At 41.3% G+C, this 18,455-nt stretch overlaps 1 protein-coding gene across 3 annotated transcripts in view; it reads right to left on the bottom strand.

Annotated features, from left to right (window-relative positions):
• Positions 1-18,455, bottom strand: part of bmpr1bb (bone morphogenetic protein receptor, type IBb) — a 151,434-nt gene that overhangs the window by 15,538 nt on the left and 117,441 nt on the right. For all 3 annotated transcript variants that reach the window (XM_063013959.1, XM_063013958.1, XM_063013960.1), the window contains one exon: positions 241-400. In XM_063013959.1, coding sequence (XP_062870029.1) covers positions 241-400 — 160 coding nt within the window. The remainder of the gene's footprint in view (positions 1-240; positions 401-18,455) is intronic.

Below are 18,455 nucleotides of genomic sequence, written 5' to 3'. Positions count from 1 at the left end.
GGCAACTTTTATGCACCTATGTACTGGGCGACCCACTTTGTAACTTCACTTAGTTCATATGGTTCCTAAACATGCAAACTCTGCACCAAAAGGATCTTGGCTGACCAAAAGTGGAATCAAACCCAGGCCCTTCTTGCTGCGTGCCCTGAATAAAACACCTGAATTCAGTGATTAAGAGGTGTGTCCCAATGCATTTGTACATACAGTGTATATATTTTGTGTTTCTGAAGTGTAACTAACCTGCAGGTATTGTTGACAGAGTCCTCTGGACAATGATGATAGCAGTGGCACCATAACGTCCTCACAGGAATCACAGGGACTGAGCTTCCACTGTCCTCCTTCCGGTTATCCATCGCCACTTTTCCAGAGTTCCTCAACAACATGGCTTCCAACCCATTTGCTGCAGAGGTAAGAAAATGAACCAGGATTCAGATTTATACCAACTCTAATGAGCTCAATCAATCATAGCAGGGCAATCAGCATAATGTGTTCACACTGTAAACCAGGCTTTCTGTGTGTGTTTGGCATGGCACTATCAAGGCAGAAATTTAAACGCTGTTGGCTTCTGCTCTGTGTACCCGAATCGAAGTGCACACTCGTGAAGAAAAGGTCTTTTGTGCTTAGCATGAACAGGGTCTGTGTGGATACATTTATGTTGCGTGTTTGCAATTTAAAGGGTTTGCTCAGTAATCATTATACAAATGCTTTCATTAAATAATGTGGTTACTTTTACCCCTGTAGTTTTGGTACATATGAGAGATCAGATTCAAACAGACAGGCATGGTAATGACACGGGAGCGCTTGCATAACCTTAATGGAGATTAACTGTACTTGTATGGCTAGGTGACTAGCTTAAGTGACCACAGAGGAAAGCCAACGCTCTGCTCAAAATATCAAACAGTCAGACCTGTGTTTTTTCAGTCATCTGCAGTGATAGGTTGGAGTTAGGGTAAGCTCTATACTGTAATACATTATATGGCCAAAAGTATATGGACACCTGACCATGAGCTTGTTGAGTTGGCGTTGCCTGGGATGGTAGGGCCCAAAAGCCCTGACACAGCTAAGTATACATATAAGTCAGAGAAAAAAAGAGTCACTAATAAAATAAAATGCACTAGTCTTGAGTTTGTTTAGCAGAGGATATGCATATACTTTTAAGCAGTTATGTAACTGACTGTATGTAACTGACACCCATGGCTTCAGCAGCCTCACAGATAGATAGATAGATAGATAGATAGATAGATAGATAGATAGATAGATAGATAGATAGATAGATAGATAGATAGATAGATAGATAGATAGATAGATAGATAGATAGATAGGCAGGCAGGCAGGCAGGCAGACAGGTAGGTGGGTAGATAGATAGGTAGGTATAGTTAGGTAGGTAGGTATAGTTAGGTAGGTAGGTAGATATATAGACAGACAGAAGGACAGACAGACAGATAGGTAGGTAGGTTTAGGTAGGTAGGTAGGTAGGCAGACAGACAGACAGACAGACAGACAGATAGGTAGGTAGGTAGGTAGATAGATAGATAGATAGATAGATAGACGGACGGACGGACGGACGGACGGACGGACAGACAGACAGATAGGTTGGTAGGTAGATTGGTAGGTAGGTAGATAGATAGATAAAGACAGATAGTTAGGTAGATAGATAGATAGATAGATAGATAGATAGATAGATAGATAGATAGATAGATAGATAGATAGATAGATAGATAGATAGATAGATAGATAGAAATTATCTCACTACTAGAAACATACTTTACCATGTTTCAAATGCTTGACTTTTATTGCCAAGATATTATAAAAAGAATAAGAATTTTATTGCAGATGCATGTCACCCTGATCTATGGCTGTTTTTTTATTTTATTTAAATACTTTTATTTAAAAGTTAACTGGCATGAAAGATGACGGCTTATGTTAATTTAGGAGGCGATAATTACGTGCATGATCCATCAGAGCAGACAAAACATAAAAAATCAAAAACAGATTTTCTAAACTCTGCCATGTATACTTCAGAACTAATGCACAGTGAAGTGGAAACCTTATTGAGTTTGTTGATAGATGTTGCATATAAATAGACTTAGCAAGTGGCCCAACTAGTCTCGGAGGACTTCAGTTCGATGACAGTGTAGTAAAAGATTGATCAAAAGATCGACCGTGTGTGTGTGTGTGTGTGTGTGTGTAAGGAGTCGTTGTGGGCCACAGACATACCCCAGACTGCTATTCACACTCACTTATTGTAGGACATAAATCAGATGGCATGGCTGAACCTAAGCCAACATTGATCCACTGCCTCTCAGTAGCTCTCAGACCAAGTCATTTATTTCACCATTACGCTTCTTACCAACAGACCTGCCACTACGTTAGCCTCAGATTTACAGGCCTGATGTCACACACATATAATATACTGTGTGTTAAAATATTAAACCCTGAACCCTTATTTATATAAATTATTGTCAGAACCTGTCAGAAGTTTCTGTGATTGTCTAGTAACTTTTTTTTCTTTACTCAGAAATGACAGACAGACAGACAGACAGACAGACAGACAGACAGACAGACAGACAGATAGATCATTTGGACGGACATAGGTAAACTTTTATATTTATGGTTAGTATAATAATTATAACTAACTATTTACATAAACCGATCAGGCTAAACATTATGACCACCTTCCTAATATTGTGTTGGTCCCCTTTAGCTGCCAAAACAGCCCTGACCCGTCGAGGCATGGAGTCTGACACCTTTCTATCAGAACCATCATTAACTTCTACAGTAGCATGTCTGTTGGATCAAAAGTGGTCCACACAGGCCAGCCTTCGCTCCCCACGTGCATCGATGAGCCTCTGCCACCCATGAGCCTGTCACCGGTTTACCACTGTTCCTTCCTTGGACCACTTTTGACCACACGGGCCAGCCTTCGCTCCCCACGTGCATCAGTGAGCCTTGGCCGCCCATGACCCTGTCGCCGGTTTACCACTGTTCCTTCCTTGGACCACCTTTGATAGATACTGGCCACTGCAGACCGGGGACACTCCACAAGAGGTGCAGTTTTGGTGATGCCCTGACTCGGTCGTCTAGCCATCACAATTTAGCCCTTGTCAAACTCGCTCAAATCCTTACGCTCGCCCATTTTTCCTGCTTCTAACATCAACTTTGAGGATAACATGTTCACTCGCTGCCCAATATACTGTATATCACCCACTAACAGGTGCCGTGATGAAGAGATAATCAGTGTTATTCACTTCACCTGTCAGTGGTCATACTGTTATGGAATTATGAAAAAAGGAAAAAAGAGAAAAAAAACACACCTTCCTACTAATATCAACAGTTGCATTAGGTAGAACAGCTTGTTAGTGTTGAGAGTCGGTGAGTAATTTGCAAATGAGTCAGGCGCTGGCACCACACAGTCGGTGTGTATCTTTAAAAAGAACACTCCGTATCGTACTGACATGGGAGGCGGAATAGCGATAAATGTCCAGATGGCACCAATCATGACTGTTGCGTTGAAGTAACTGTGTCGTTATGACATGAAAATGTTGTCGCAGAACCGCATTTTTTTTTCTATGCTCAGCTGTGTTAATGGCCTTGATAAATAAAATGCTCTGACTGTGAGACAAATAAGACTCCCATTTTAGAACCGTGTAATCCAGATGAGGGTCGCTGTGGGTCACACAGTAACACCGCTAGCCAGTGTTAAATTATGGAGCCAATTTATTACAGGATACCTCACACTCACCCATTTACTTTCTTAAACTGGGAGCAATTTAGACCAGGCCTTTCACTTTTTGCCTCCATTATCTTCCAATCAAGTCATACTCAACACATGTCCAATCTACACTGACCAGCCATAACATTAAAACCACCTCTATGTTTCTACACTCACTGTCCATTTTATCAGCTCCACTTACCATATAGAAGCACTTTGTAGTTCTACAATTACTGACTGTAGTCCATCTGTTTCTCTACATATCTTTTTAGCCTGTTTTCACCCTGTTCTTCAATGGTCAGGACCCCCACAGGACCATCACAGAGCAGGTATTATTTAGGTGGTGGATCATTCTCAGCACTGCAGTGACAATGACATGGTGGTGGTGTGTTAATGTGTGTTGTGCTGGTATGAGTGGATCAGACACAGCAGCGCTGCTGGAGTTTTTAAATACCGTGTCCACTCACTGTCCACTCTATTAGACACTCCTACCAAGTTGGTCCACCTTGTAGATGTAAAGTCAGAGACGATCGCTCATCTATTGTTGCTGTTTGAGTTGGTCATCTTCTAGACATTCATCAGTGGACACAGGATGCTGCCCACGGGGCGCTGTTGGCTGGTTATTTTTGGTTGGTGGACTATTCTCAGTCCAACAGTGACAGTGAGGTGTTTAAAAACGCCAGCAGTGCTGCTGTGTCTGATCCACTCATACCAGCACAACACACACTAACACACCACCACTATGTCAGTGTCACTGCAGTGCTGAGAATGATCCACCACCCAAATAATACCTACTCTGTAGTAGTCTTGGGAGAGTCCTGACTATTGAAGAACAGGGTGGAAACAGGCTAAAAAAGCATGCAGAGAAACTACAATGGACTACAATCAGTAATTGTGGAATCTATATTGTAAGTGAAGAGTGTAGAAACAAGGAGGTGGTTTTAATGTTATGGCTGATCAGTGTATGTCCAATTCTTATCACCTGCCAGTACTGGGTTGGGTTTCCCACACGGAGCTGTATCGTGTACTGTGAGTGCCCGCACCACTCCCGGAGTTTTCATATCTCAGTGGCAGTGGGAAGAGATCCTGTCTGACCCTTTCTCCCTCAAACACGGCCAGCTGTGTTTGTGTGGACACTCCGCCTGCGCCACCTGAGTGTCCTAAATGTTTGTATGAGGTGGGAGGAACTGAAAGAAACCCACTGAAAGAACAAATCAAACTTCTCAGAGACAGTGACTGGACGTGAAAGCCATACACACTACCTGTTATTTATTTGTACTATTTTTAACTAAGCACGTTTTACATAAGGTTGTTCTGGATTCTGCACCCTTTGAAAACAGTGAAAGCAAAGCAGCCTGGCCAGGCAACCAGTCCTTCTAAGGGCATCAGACACTTACACATTACCACAAACTGTAATTAGTTCAGTCACTAATTTAGGGGTCATTTTAAAAGCAGCCAGTTCAGTGTTTACATGTTTTTAAATGGTGGGCTGAAACTGGAGTAGACAGATGAAACCCGCACTACCGGATGCACCACCATGCCGCCACTGCTTCTTTGTTGAGTAAAAGGAAAACATGCTCCGTGTGTGAATGGGGTTAAAAGCAATATAAATCTTCATCCCTAGCATGCTGTTTATCTTCTCATTTGCCTCCATTAGGTGCCCCCACGGCTCCTCGCCCATGGTGTAAACTCACCTCTCTACATTTACTTAGTTGTAATAGATGACTGTGGGTGTTTTGATTGGAGATGAGGTTGGGTGGTGATCTCTGTTTCTCAATTCGGAAACAGTAGAATAGGCTGGGCTATGGAGGGAGGGGGGTATCAGTTTTTAAGCCCTTTAGGCGTGGATTGAGCATCCAGTGGCAGGCCTGCCAGAAATGAGCTAAGAGTGGAGCCATTAATAATTCCAGAGCTGTCAGACAGACCTTTTAAAGACCGTAGGAGATGTAAACACAGCAGGGCCTCACACTCCAGCGCCACTATTTTATGGCATAACCTTTAATCTAGTAGCCCTGTGTCTGCATCTCTCATTTACTTACTTACTCACTCTAATTGGTTATACAGTGGGGGTGAACGTTTGAAACCACTAGTAAAGTACTATTTTTCCTTTTCTTGAATTTATTACAGTGTTTTCCAGTACAAATCAAAAGCTTCCTGAAGAGCACAGAAAATCAAGGACTGCTGACTGTCATGGATTTTTCTCCTCAGTCACCCGACCCAAACCTATCAATCATTTATGGGGGAACAGAAGTCAGAGAAGACAGAGAAAGCCAAGCTTTCAGTAATATCACAAGATTCTTTTTGATTATTGTGATCAGCAAGTGGCTCAGTGTTGGAATAACATTGATTATCAGATTTTGTGGATTCCATGCCAGTTTAAGTAAGAGACACAACAAAAACTGAAAAGTTTGTAGACATTTTAACAGACATCGAGGGTAAACACCATAAATTCAAAGGAAGCCCACCAGATAAATAATTTCTAGCCATAGCCGTACCCTGTTATTCAGCAGCCATGCCTTTGTAATGTGTGCAGCATGTGGTTTTGCATTGTCTTGTTGAAAAATGCATGGACGTCCCTGGAAAAGATGACGTCTTGAAGGCAGGATATGCTGCTCTAATATCTTAATGTACATCACAGAAGTGTAAATGACCTTTGCCAAAGGCACTCACTCAGCCCCATATCATGACAGACCCTGGCTTTTGGACTTGTTGCTGATAACAGTGTGGATGGTCCTTTTCGTCTTTGGGCCGGAGCACACGGCGTCCATTTATTCCAAAAAAGACCTGGAATGCTGATTCATCTGACCACAATACACGTTTCCCTAAACGTTTTTGAGCCAGGAGAAGTCGATGCCGATTCTGGACATGGTTCACATAAGACTTCGTTTTTGCACATTAAAGTTTGAAGTGGCATTTGTGCATGTAACTCTGTATTGTAGTGCTTGACAAAGATTTGCCAAAGTAATCCCTCACCCATGTCGTTATATCAGCTATTGTTGAGTGGCGGTTCTTGATGCAGTGCTGCCAGAGGAATCGAAGATCACGGGCGTTCAGCTTAACCTTGCGCCCTTGGCCTTTACACACTGAAATTTCTCCCGATTCTTTGAACCGATTAATGATATTATGCACTGTAGAGGGAGAAATATGCAAATCCTTTCCAATTTTTCTTTGAGGTACATTGTTTTTAAACATTTCAATAATTTTCTCACACATTTGTTGACAAACTGGAGATCCTCTGATCATCTTTGCTCATCAAAGACTCAGCCTTTCCTGGATGCTGCTTTTGTACCAAACCATGATTACAATCACCTGTTTGGAATCACATCATTATTTATTTTTTTCATCTTATTACTAGCCCTAAATTGCTCCTGTCCCAGCATTTTTGGAATGTGTTGCAGGTCTGAAATGCAGAAATGGAGGTATATTAATAAATGAAATGAAGTTGAACAAATAAAACATGAAATATCTCAGGTTCAAACTGTCTGCAATCAAATGAAAGTCAAAGTAAATGTAAGGAACACTGCATTGTTATTTTATTTGCATTTTCCATACTGTCCCAACTTTTTCTGATTTGGGGTTGTATTTCTCATAGCCTTTTACCATGTTTTGTAATTAACAAGGTATAATATGTGCACAAAATGTGTACAGTGCACTAGAAGATCACAAAGACTTGCAAATCACAGCAATGACCTTCATGTCAGCAGCCTGCTGTGTCACTTATCAGCTGAGCAAGTACAGATAAAAAAAACAGCTCGCCCAGAGTTTACAGGCCACCGCTTATATTATAATATCAGCTTTTATTTAATCTGTATTAATACATCACAGCTGTAACTATATAGAAACAGAAAGAGACAGAACCAGAGAGTGAGGGTAGTTCTTTTTGCTAGAAGGAGCTGTGTCCCTTAGGGCTGGAGGATGATCTGTACCATTAGTCTTGTGGTTAATCAACGTAACAGGGCAACGCCACTTCCACCACAAAACAGCTTCACACACACTGAGCAGCTTTTTAAGTTGCTCTGTGGCTAATGCACTCTCTCTGCCTCTAAATGGGGCTGCAAGAGGATGGAGAAGCTCAACAGAAGCAAGGTATATGCTTCTGAAACATATAGCTCTAGAAGATCTAAACCCACTGTATCTCAGTGTCTTCTCAATTTCAACAAATACTTATAACATCTGGATATGCCATTGCAGCATGATAGCACAACTGGTTGTGTAGGTGCCAGACAGCAAAATTAGTACTGAAGACTTTCCATTGATCAATGCCAATTAATCAAAGGGTTTCTTTAGGCACTTCAGACGGATTGAATACGCTGAAATGCCGTGATTATGCCTAGTGTTTCCAAGTACCACCAAACCCACCACATTTTAATAAATAACAGACCTCCTTGTTTCTACACTCACTGTCCATTTTATCAGCTCCACTTACCATATAGAAGCACTTTGTAGTTCTACAATTACTGACTGTAGTCCATCTGTTTCTCTACATACTTTTTAGCCTGCTTTCACCCTGTTCTTCAATGGTCAGGACCACCACAGGACCACCACAGAGTAGGTATTATTTAGGTGGTGGATCAGTCTCAGCACTGCAGTGACACTGACATGGTGGTGGTGTGTTAGTGTGTGTTGTGCTGATATGAGTGGATCAGACACAGCAGCACTGCTGGAGTTTTTAAATACCGTGTCCACTCACTGTCCACTCTATTAGACACTCCTACCTAGTTGGTCCACCTTGTAGATGTAAAGTCAGAGACGATCGCTCGCTGCTGTTTTAAGTTGGTCATCTTCTAGACCATCAGTGGTCAGCTGGATATTTTTGATTGGTGGACTATTCTCAGTCCAGCAGTGACAGTGAGGTGTTTTAAAACTCCATCAGCGCTGCTGTGTCTTATCCACTCATACCAGCACAACACACACTAACACACCACCACCATGTCAGTGTCACTGCAGTGCTGACAATGACCCACCACCCAAATAATACCTGCTCTGTGGTGGTCCTGTGGGGGTCCTGACCATTGAAGAACAGCATGAAAGCAGGCTAAAAAAGTATGTAGAGAAACAGATGGACTACAGTCAGTAATTGTAGAACTACCAAGTGCTTCTATATGGTAAGCGGAGCTGATAAAATGGACAGTGAGTGTAGAAACAAGGAGGTGGTTTTAATGTTATGGCTGATCAGTGTATAATAAAACTGTGAGGTCAATCTGGGAGCTCTGAAAATAAACAATACCCAGATCATAGAAATGTCACTGATAAGCAGTAGAGCATACTACATTGAGCCCATGGCCATGTTTTTATACTTTTAACGTCAACAATATTGTACCGACTCAATCTGTCCATCAGCATGTTCCACTTATAGACAAAACCAACAAAACTGGCTGAGGTCAGTGATGACATGCTTGCATGGCTGGACGAAAATCTGATTCACTGCTGAGAGAAGCAAACTGTCGACAAAACATAAACCCTGTGACTAAACTTTTAACCTGCATAAAATTCTGCTTAATTCATATAAATAAGATGTCTTTCCCGATTAATTTAGGCCACTAAATCTGAATAACAGCCTCATTCAGACCTTGTAAATGGAAATAAATACAAATTATGTCTGCCTTTCAGACCTTGGAGTAAAACAGATATACACAGAAGATACCAGATAAACAACATTATGTTGGAATGTAATGTAATACAACAAAGATGGTCCATACTCCCTGTCATATTTTAGTTCTAGCAACAGCAGTGGTCATGAATCCACCAAATTATTATTGTTAGGAATTATCGAGTTACACCGCTCAGGTGGCGCAGTGGTAGAATACGCTAGCAGACCAGAGCTGGGATTTTGAATACATCGTATTGAATCTCAGCTCTGCCATCCGGCTGGGCTGGGAAGCTACATGAGCAACGATTGGCTGTTGTTCACAGGCTGGGGCTAGCCACCCTGGTGCAATTACGACCTCTGCTGGCTGATTGATGGCGTCTGCACAGAGTAGAGGAATAATGCTGATCAGGGTGTGGCTCTCCGTGCACAAGGCTGATCTGCATATGAACTCGCCTCATGCAAGTGAAAAGATGCAGTCAGTACTGCACACGTGTCGGAGGGGGCATGTGTCAGTTGCGGAGCTCCTCAGTCAGCAGTGGAGGGTTGTATAGGTAGAGGTGAAGCGTAACGCAATCAGGGTAATTGGATACGACTAGATTAGGGGACAAAATTGGGGGGAAAATTGGAGAAAAAGTTACCAGCACAAATTGTTGCTTTGAATAATAACAGTAGAATGTCAAGGTGCTTAGGTAGAACAGTGCTTAAATGCACTAGTTCACTACTGCTTATATACACAGTCCAAATCTCAGTAGTGTTGGGCATCTACACAGAAATGATTGGCCAATAGCTGAACAGCCTAGCCACCAGGAGTTGCACTTGTAAGTGTGCTTTTAGTGCTGCTTCTAAGCCTGGATAAAAAGAGAAGGGTTTCTTTCAAGAACAGCATCTGGTGTAAAAACTGTGCCAAATCAGGTATGCAGACCAGAGTGATCCACTGTGGCTACTCCTAAATCTGGGAGCAACCAAATAAAAGCAAGAAAAATGAGAAGTACAGTGCCTTGCAAAAGTATTCAGCCCCCTTGAACTTTTCAACCTTTTGCCACATTTCAGGCTTCAAACATAACGATATGAAATTGTGTCCCACTTGTTGTTGATTCTTCACAAAAAATTACAATTTCATATCGTTATGTTTGAAGCCTGAAATGTGGAAAAAGGTTGAAAAGTTCAAGGGGGCTGAATACTTTTGCAAGGCACTGTACAATGCACTCTAATTTGATTATACTGATGAAGTCATTATATTAATAATATACCTTGATTGTAAAATATAAGCTTAAGTATCAGAGGTAGACTGAACAACTGCGATTAACTGAACTAATGAAAATGAGCTTAAACTGTGATTAGCTGTGAATTATGACAGCCACCTCTCAGGATACATAGACACAATTCTGCACAATGCGTGGAAATTTTACACCTTACATGTTTAAAAACGTTTTATTAAAGTTATTAGTTTGTCTTTACTTTTGTTGAACAATGTCTTCATCCAGCCCCTCATGAATAAAGAAACTGTAGCAAAACTGTGGTTTCTGATGTGGTTCATTCTCAGAATAGGCTGAATAGTCGTATCCAATTATTCGATTGCATTATGCTTCCTCTCTACTGATGCTAACCTCCACTTCTGATTGAGCAGTGCGAGACTGACACACGCCCCCTCCGACACGTGTGCAGTAGCCGACTGCATCTTTTCACCTGCACGATGCGAGTTAATATGCAAATCAGCTTTTGTGTACGGAGAGTCACACCCTGATCAATGCATTATTCCTCGACTCTGTGCAGGCGCCATCAATCAGCCAGCAGAGGTCGTAATTGCATCAGTTATGAGGTCCCTCTCCGGCTTCCCACCCTGTATGAAGAACAGGCCAATCGGTGTTTATGTAGCCGCCCAGCCCAGCCAGATGGCAGAGCTGAATTTCAAACCGACTAGTTCGAAATGTCAGCTCTGGTGTGCTAGCGTGTTTTACCCCTGCGCCACCTGAGCGGCATTTTTTCTCTTTAAACTTTACTGTTAAATATTACAATTTCAGACACATTCATCCAAATTGCTTGTAATTTGTTTTATTTAATCATGTTATTCATGATACCCTTATCGAGTCTTGGTGTTAACTGACGTCAATGACAGTATTTACAGTCACAAGCATAAAATTTGCAATGAATATAATCTCTCATATCAGTCTTCATTAAATGTAGTTCAGTTGAATTAAACATTTTTTTCTACTTGCTTTTATGAGTATCAGGAATGTAAATTTATAAAATGCAAGAAAATAGCCGCTCAGGTGGCGCAGCGGTAAAAAGAAACGCGCTGCAACCAGGGCTGGATTCTGAGAGCGTGGTATCGAATCCAGCCTTGCTTTACCGGTTCGAAGCTGAGTGGCTCATGTGGGGGGTGGGACAAAGAACCGGATGTGGGTCTCTCTCTGTCAGAATGCGATTGCGTTCTCTGCCGGCTGATTGGAGGCGCTTACACAGAGATGGGAGAGGGTGCCCTTAGGGTGTGTCTCTCCGCATGCAACGCTAGGTGGCGCCAAACTCGTCAATGTGTGGGTGGCAAAGATGCATCTGGCTGCTGCTCGTGTTTCGGAGGGGATACGGGTTAGCTTTAATCACCTCCGTCAGGGCAGGGTTCGGCATAGACAGAGAGGAAGCACGATGCTAATTGAACAATTGGATGCCCTAAAAGGGGAGAAAAAGGGGTAAAAAAAAAATAATAAATAAAAAAAAATAAATAAAAATAAAAATAAATAAATAAATAATAAAAAAAATGCAAGAAAATAGGAGTAACTGACTGTTTGTAATTGACTGTAGTTTGTTTTCTAGCTTATGCTTATTAAAATGTTCAGATTAAATCCAGTACAAAATAAATTAATAAAGTGTTCCACAAGAATGATGGACTTAAAACAGCAAAACAAAGCAGCCAGACTTGTTTATATTATTAAGGACACACTGACACGATCAACAGCATAATCAAAGAACATTTGTGCCATTTTATCACATTATTAAGCAATATTTATCTTTGTGATGTCACTATTTACTTTGTGATGTCACTTCTTACCCCCTTTAACTCCAAAATAACACCAATGTGGTTGTGGTTCATTTCTCAAACACGACACAACTGAACCGGACTGTTTTAGTGCGATTTTGGCATTTATGGGGTGCTGGGTGAAGTCACAGGTCATAAAATGTGAAGTGTAATTAATAAATACCAGCAAGTTTTAATGGCACAAACCAGAACAGATGCCGATGAAATAAACAAAAATATTTTTAATTGTTTCTAACAATTATGGGGCGCCAAATGAATAAAGGTGAAGTCTAATTCTGACAGCATAAGGAAATTTTATTACTGCACAAATGTGTGTAGGGAATAGTACAGATTTGTCTTTTAAGCTCATTAGACTTTTGGACATTTTCCATTAACAAAAAACAAACACTGAATATGATTTAATTTGTATAAGAATGCAAACTGTAAGTGAGATAAAGCATTATATGTTAATCACAACATCTGGAAAGATAATTTGCTCATACAGATGAGTAAGGAGGCTCTTTGCACATTCCCACTAAAGCAGAGCAGCAGAATTTTCCATCTCTCCAACCATTAAACCGTCTTCAGAAAAGTTCTGACCCAGCTGTCTTCACCCTGTGGTGGACACGGATCTATCTGTCCCCCAACGGTCATTCAACCCCCTTTGCTCTTCTTAACCCCTTTTCCACTTCAAAGCAAGCGCCACCCCGGCAACACACAGCCTAAGCTTGCGTGACAAAGCAGAGAGCTCCTATCCATCTTCCCCTGTCTACTCGAATGATCTCCAACCAGACGCCACTGGCCTTCTCCTGCTACTGACAGTTACATGCGAGTCTTCACGGTTGTGTTCGGCATTCGTCTGACCCAAAGAGTCCACGGGAAGGCAGGATCGCCTGGCACCCGTGACCAATGGATGATAGATTTATGGGGTTCTTATGAAGAAAGACCCTCAGATGCATGCAAAGAAATCAGTGCTGGTCTTCATCAATCTTTTAAGTTGATCTAGTTCAGTGTTTCTGTGGGAGCCTCTGTACAGTTTGGGCTTTTGCCGGTCTAGAACATGTGATTCAATTTAGTAAAGACAGAAAAATTAACTGAGTAAAACAAACTGAGGCCAGCAAAGATCCAGTAATCTGGCATGGTTCTTGTAATTATTATTATTATTATTATTATTATTATTAGTTGATGTGTTCTTCAAATAAAAGTACAGAAAAGGGTCTTTTCGGCCCTCCAGGCTCTTAAAACAGAAGGGAAATTCAAAGGTGGCAGGTAAATGTAAGCAAATTTCACAAGGCAGCATTCTGTTTACCTGCCAATCAGTTCTAAGCAGATCTTCCTACCCATTAGTGTGAGTTTAAATAAGTGCATGAGTGAGGGATGCCCTCCAAAAGACAGGCACCATGTCCAAGGTGTATTCCGACCTCTTTGTTTTTCCAGGGTATCCCCAGCCCTACCACATCCATCACCATAGTAAAGCTGTAGGCGCCCAGGTGGCGCAGCGGGATATTCCGCTAGCACACCAGCGCCGAGATTCTGAACTCCTCGGTTCGAAACTCGGCGTCGCCACTGGTGGGTTGGGTGCCATCTAGCGGGCATAATTGGCAGTGCCTGAAGGGAGGGATGACAAGACTATGTGGGTGGGGTCTACAAAACACTGTGTAAGGACCCTGATTGGTGGATAGAGGCGCCTGTGCAGAGTGCATGAGTGGAAAAGGGTTCCATTAAGGGCTGCGCGCGGGTCGGAGGAGGCGTGAGCAGCAATATACCCACCTCGACTGCAAAAAAACGGGAATCCCCCAGCAGCGGAAGACAAATTGACTATGCTAAATTGGAAGAAAATGGGAGAAAAACAGTTAGTAGGATATAATTACTTCCAATTTAATTTAACAGTAACGCCTGTGATATATTTTCACCCATTTAATTTTGGCTGAACCGGTGGGAGAAAAAGCGCAATGGAAAAAATCAAGCCACCAAAGGCTTTATAGCTCACAAGTGTGGTGGAAAACGTGTCGACTAAGCTAGTCAAATCTGACTAAAGTAGAGCAGTTAAGGCTGTTAGATGTTTGTTTATTTATCTGTAATATTGATTTATGGAGTGAGTATTAGCTCAGCAGTTACAGTGGTCAGAAGGTTGGTAATTGTGTTTGTAAGTCTCTGGGCTACTGATACACTGGTTTCACCGTCATGTCTAAACAATCATCTCCTTACAGCTTGATTGTTTAAACGTCAGCTGGGTTCTTCTAAAAACATGCTGTGCAACTTACATAATCCAGTTTCTCATTGTTGATAAAATACATCATTGTACAAGCGCTGGCAAGTGGCATTGTTTACATTGCTAACTTGTTCAACAGTGTACCAACTCCTTTTGTAAAATATGAGAGCAAACGTGTAGCATGTGGTTTCACTTTATTTCAAGATGTCCAAATAAAATTTAATCACCCTGAATTTCCATTTCAAGCAGCCGATCCATCTCCATCATCTCTGACACCTGTACCTGTTTAGATCTGTAGTGACCAAATCCCAGTGATCCTGCCAGAATTTCACTGAGGCATTCTGCTGGTAAAATAATCTGCAGGACGCTCTTCCATTTCCCATTTAAAACAAACTAAATGAGCGAGAGCGCGTTATCGCGGGAGCGGCTAGAACCGGAGGGGAGGACTTGGCCAGGGTCATCGTGGCCCGCTGCTCGTGAGCTCATTTACCTGAGAAGCACCTGTGCCATCTGATTGCACTTCAAAGACGTTTGCAAAAGTCTATCTGATAAAAAGCGCACTCACTCGCTCTAATTTAGAGCGGAGCTGGATAAAGCACTGGGCTCTGTTTCCTCCTCAAAGGTCACAAAGGGAGCAGGTGTTTTTTTGGTGATGTGGACTGATAACTCGTGATCCGTGAATTCCACAGAACGCTGGATCATTTCCTGGCTTTTATTCACTACCCGAAACAAAGGACCTTGCATAAAATAACATTGAACACATTTGTAGTATCTGCTGACGGCCACCGGGTCAAAGCGATAGAGGAAGACTGCGGATGCAACCGAGCTGAGTAGTTCAAATAGCGAGATAAGACGAATGTTATGATAGGAAGCAAATATAACAAAAGTTAGTGAGAGATGCAAGATTTGTACATGAAGAAAGGAACAGGTGGTGGGCAACATAACAGAAAAAAAAGCTTCACTTTGAAATGACTAAATCAATTACAAACACAGCTGTACAGATATGATCTATTACATTACCTGCTAATTAACAGCATTTATTACAAACCCTATTTCTGGAAAAGCTGAAACTTTTTGTACAATGCAAGAAATACGAATCTGTGATTTGTTCATTCTTTTGAACCTTATTTAACTGAGAAACAACTTCTATTAAAAATATTAAAAATATATTAAAAATATAAACAAATATTGAATTTTATGCCTGCAACACACTCAGAAGAAGTTGGGATAAAAGCAAAATAAAAGTTCATAAAAGTTGCACCATTTTAAAACATTTTATAATAAGCAGGTGACAGGAAAAAAAAGTATCACAATTGGGTATAAAAAAAAGATCCAGCAAAGTGGTGGTGTGCGATACTGCAGAATTTGGTATCGATCCGATACCAAGTAAATACAGGGCCAGTATCGCCAATATCGATCCGATACCGATACTTTTTAATAATTAAGGTAGATGTATCATCAAATTGCTAAATCTGAATGAATTTTCATGACCTTTAGGTGTATTATTGTAATACATATTTTTTGTAGCTGCTCTCAGTAGGGTTGTAAATAAATTCGGTCCGATTTCTTGTTTCTGGTGCTTTACTTTCTCACAACATTACCATCATGGCGTATCACCACCAAGCAGCTAACTCATACCACATAGTTGTGTTTGCTGGGTGAATACATTTGTAAATTTGACTGAATACATGTGTCCTTGTTAATTTAAAATAAAAAAATCGATGCTATTCTGTTTACATTTATAAGCACAAAGTCAAAAGAAAAGAGCTCTCATTCACCAAAACACGGAATAAGAGGCTCACTACATGCTCTGATTCATTTGCGTAGGGTGCGCAAAGTGCGTAAGGTGCGTCCGTACTTTACGTACGTATAGTTTACACTATTGTTTCCATAAAATTGCCCCAATTTCTGTATCTGCAAAGCAAATTATTCAAAAACTTATAATCTTCCAGTGCCTACTAATGTACTGATGTCTTTTAGGATTTTAACAACATAACGACGTTACGGTACCACAACAAAAAACACAGCAGAGCAGGAGAGGAGGAGCGAGGTGAGCACATAAGATGTGAGAGGAGCGGAGTCTGTACAGACATGGTCTTTACTTTCTAACGAAATGGGAGAAACGTAATGAATGTTGCAGAGAAAAAGTAAAACTAAAGTATCGATCTCATCACACTAGTACCGATCTGATACCAATACCAACGTTGGTATCGATAATATCGATATTTGGATCGATCCGCCCACCACAACAGCAAAGGCTTTGCAAGCCGGTTGTGGCTCACCCCTTTGTGCCAATCAGTGGATTGCAAATAATTCAGGTCCTTCACCATCTACCATATCTAATTTTGTAAAAGGATTTAGGGAATCCAGAAAAAACTAATTTCATGTATAGCAAGACTGTAAACCACTGTTGGATCTGCCTGACACTGCAAGAGAAACCATCATGCTACTGTGATTCTTGTGAGTACTTCGGAAACCCGTTGTCACTCAACACAGGTTACCACTGCATCAGAAAATGTAATCTGAAACAAATTTTGCAAAGAGAGATCCAGACATCAATTCTATGCAGAGATGCCACCAAATTCTCTGGGCCTGAGCTTATCTCAGATGCTGTGCTGTGGTCAGATGAGTCGATGTTTTAGCTCGATTTTGGGACCATCCAGACTGTTATTAGTAAAAGACGCAAAAGCAAACATGTGTCATGGTATGAGGGTGCATAAGTGCCATTGACATGGGAGGCTTCCACATGTGGGGGGAAGTTTTCCTGAGAAGTTCATGGCAATTTCAGCAAGTGTGTGTGCTTGACTGGCCTGACTAGAGTCCAGATCTGTGTCCTATTAAAAATATATGTTGCATCATGTAACAGTCTTATATCAAGCAAGAATGGGCAAAAATTCAACTTGAAACAGTGGAAAACATGAATTGACTCAACTTTTTAATGGGTTACATGCATCAAATTCTACATTTGTTTTTATTTACAAAATACAATTAAGTTGGAAATTTAAAATATTGGAAATTATTTCTTTATACTCTAGTTAATTAAATAAAGGTTCGAAACAATGAACAAATCACAGATTTCCGTAATGGGTTTGTAGATATAAATGATCTGTTACAATAAGTGCTTTGATATGTGAGATTTTAAGGCAACGCAACGTAAGATACCAAAACACTGGATCCTATAAGCCCTATTAATACTGCTGTTTCTCTAACAACAAAGACATGTCGGTTAATCTCCCACTGCGAGTATGTTGCAAAATATCTGTGCTCATGAAACTCTATATTCGGTTTGGGACAATAAAAATAATTGGTGTCCCATTATAGTGGACTGGGACGTGAGCATGTGATAAGGCTTGTGACAGCAAGTGACCAGCAACTCCTCCCTGTCCTGTCTTTGTCTTCCACACCAGGTTTAGACATGAAGCATGACAGCAGACTCTCAACTTCCATCTACAACTCACCATCTCTCTCTCTCTCCTCTCTCTCTCTCTTTCCATTTATCTTTCAGTGTTTTGCACAAGCACATTCAGGCACACAATACCAGAGGGATCCCAAATAAACCCTCTCGTTTCATGAAGTGCCAGAGTCTGCGCCCACCTGTTCCCCATCCGTCATGTGTCCATGTGTGAGAGGGTATTGTACAGAGAAGTCTGCATCGCTCTCACTATTACTCTAGCCATGTGAGCACACATGACTCCCTTTTGTTCAGTTCAAATGTCCCGTCCACATATGCTCCATGCAAACGTTTTCCCATTTGTCGGAGGGGTGTAATTAGTCGCCTGTTTTCTCACCGGCTTCGAATAAACAAACGAACAAATGCTCCCTGACCACCTACCTATACTCTGCTCCGTCATTTGCACACAACTAATGCTCACTTGTTGCCCCCTCAGACACTAAAAGCAGTAAAACAAACCTAATTATTTAACCACTG

The sequence above is a fragment of the Trichomycterus rosablanca genome, chromosome 18, assembly GCF_030014385.1.
Source record: "Trichomycterus rosablanca isolate fTriRos1 chromosome 18, fTriRos1.hap1, whole genome shotgun sequence".
NCBI lineage: Eukaryota > Metazoa > Chordata > Actinopteri > Siluriformes > Trichomycteridae > Trichomycterus > Trichomycterus rosablanca.
Note: the sequence above shows the minus strand (reverse complement) of the source record. Positions and strands in the feature narration are given on the sequence as shown.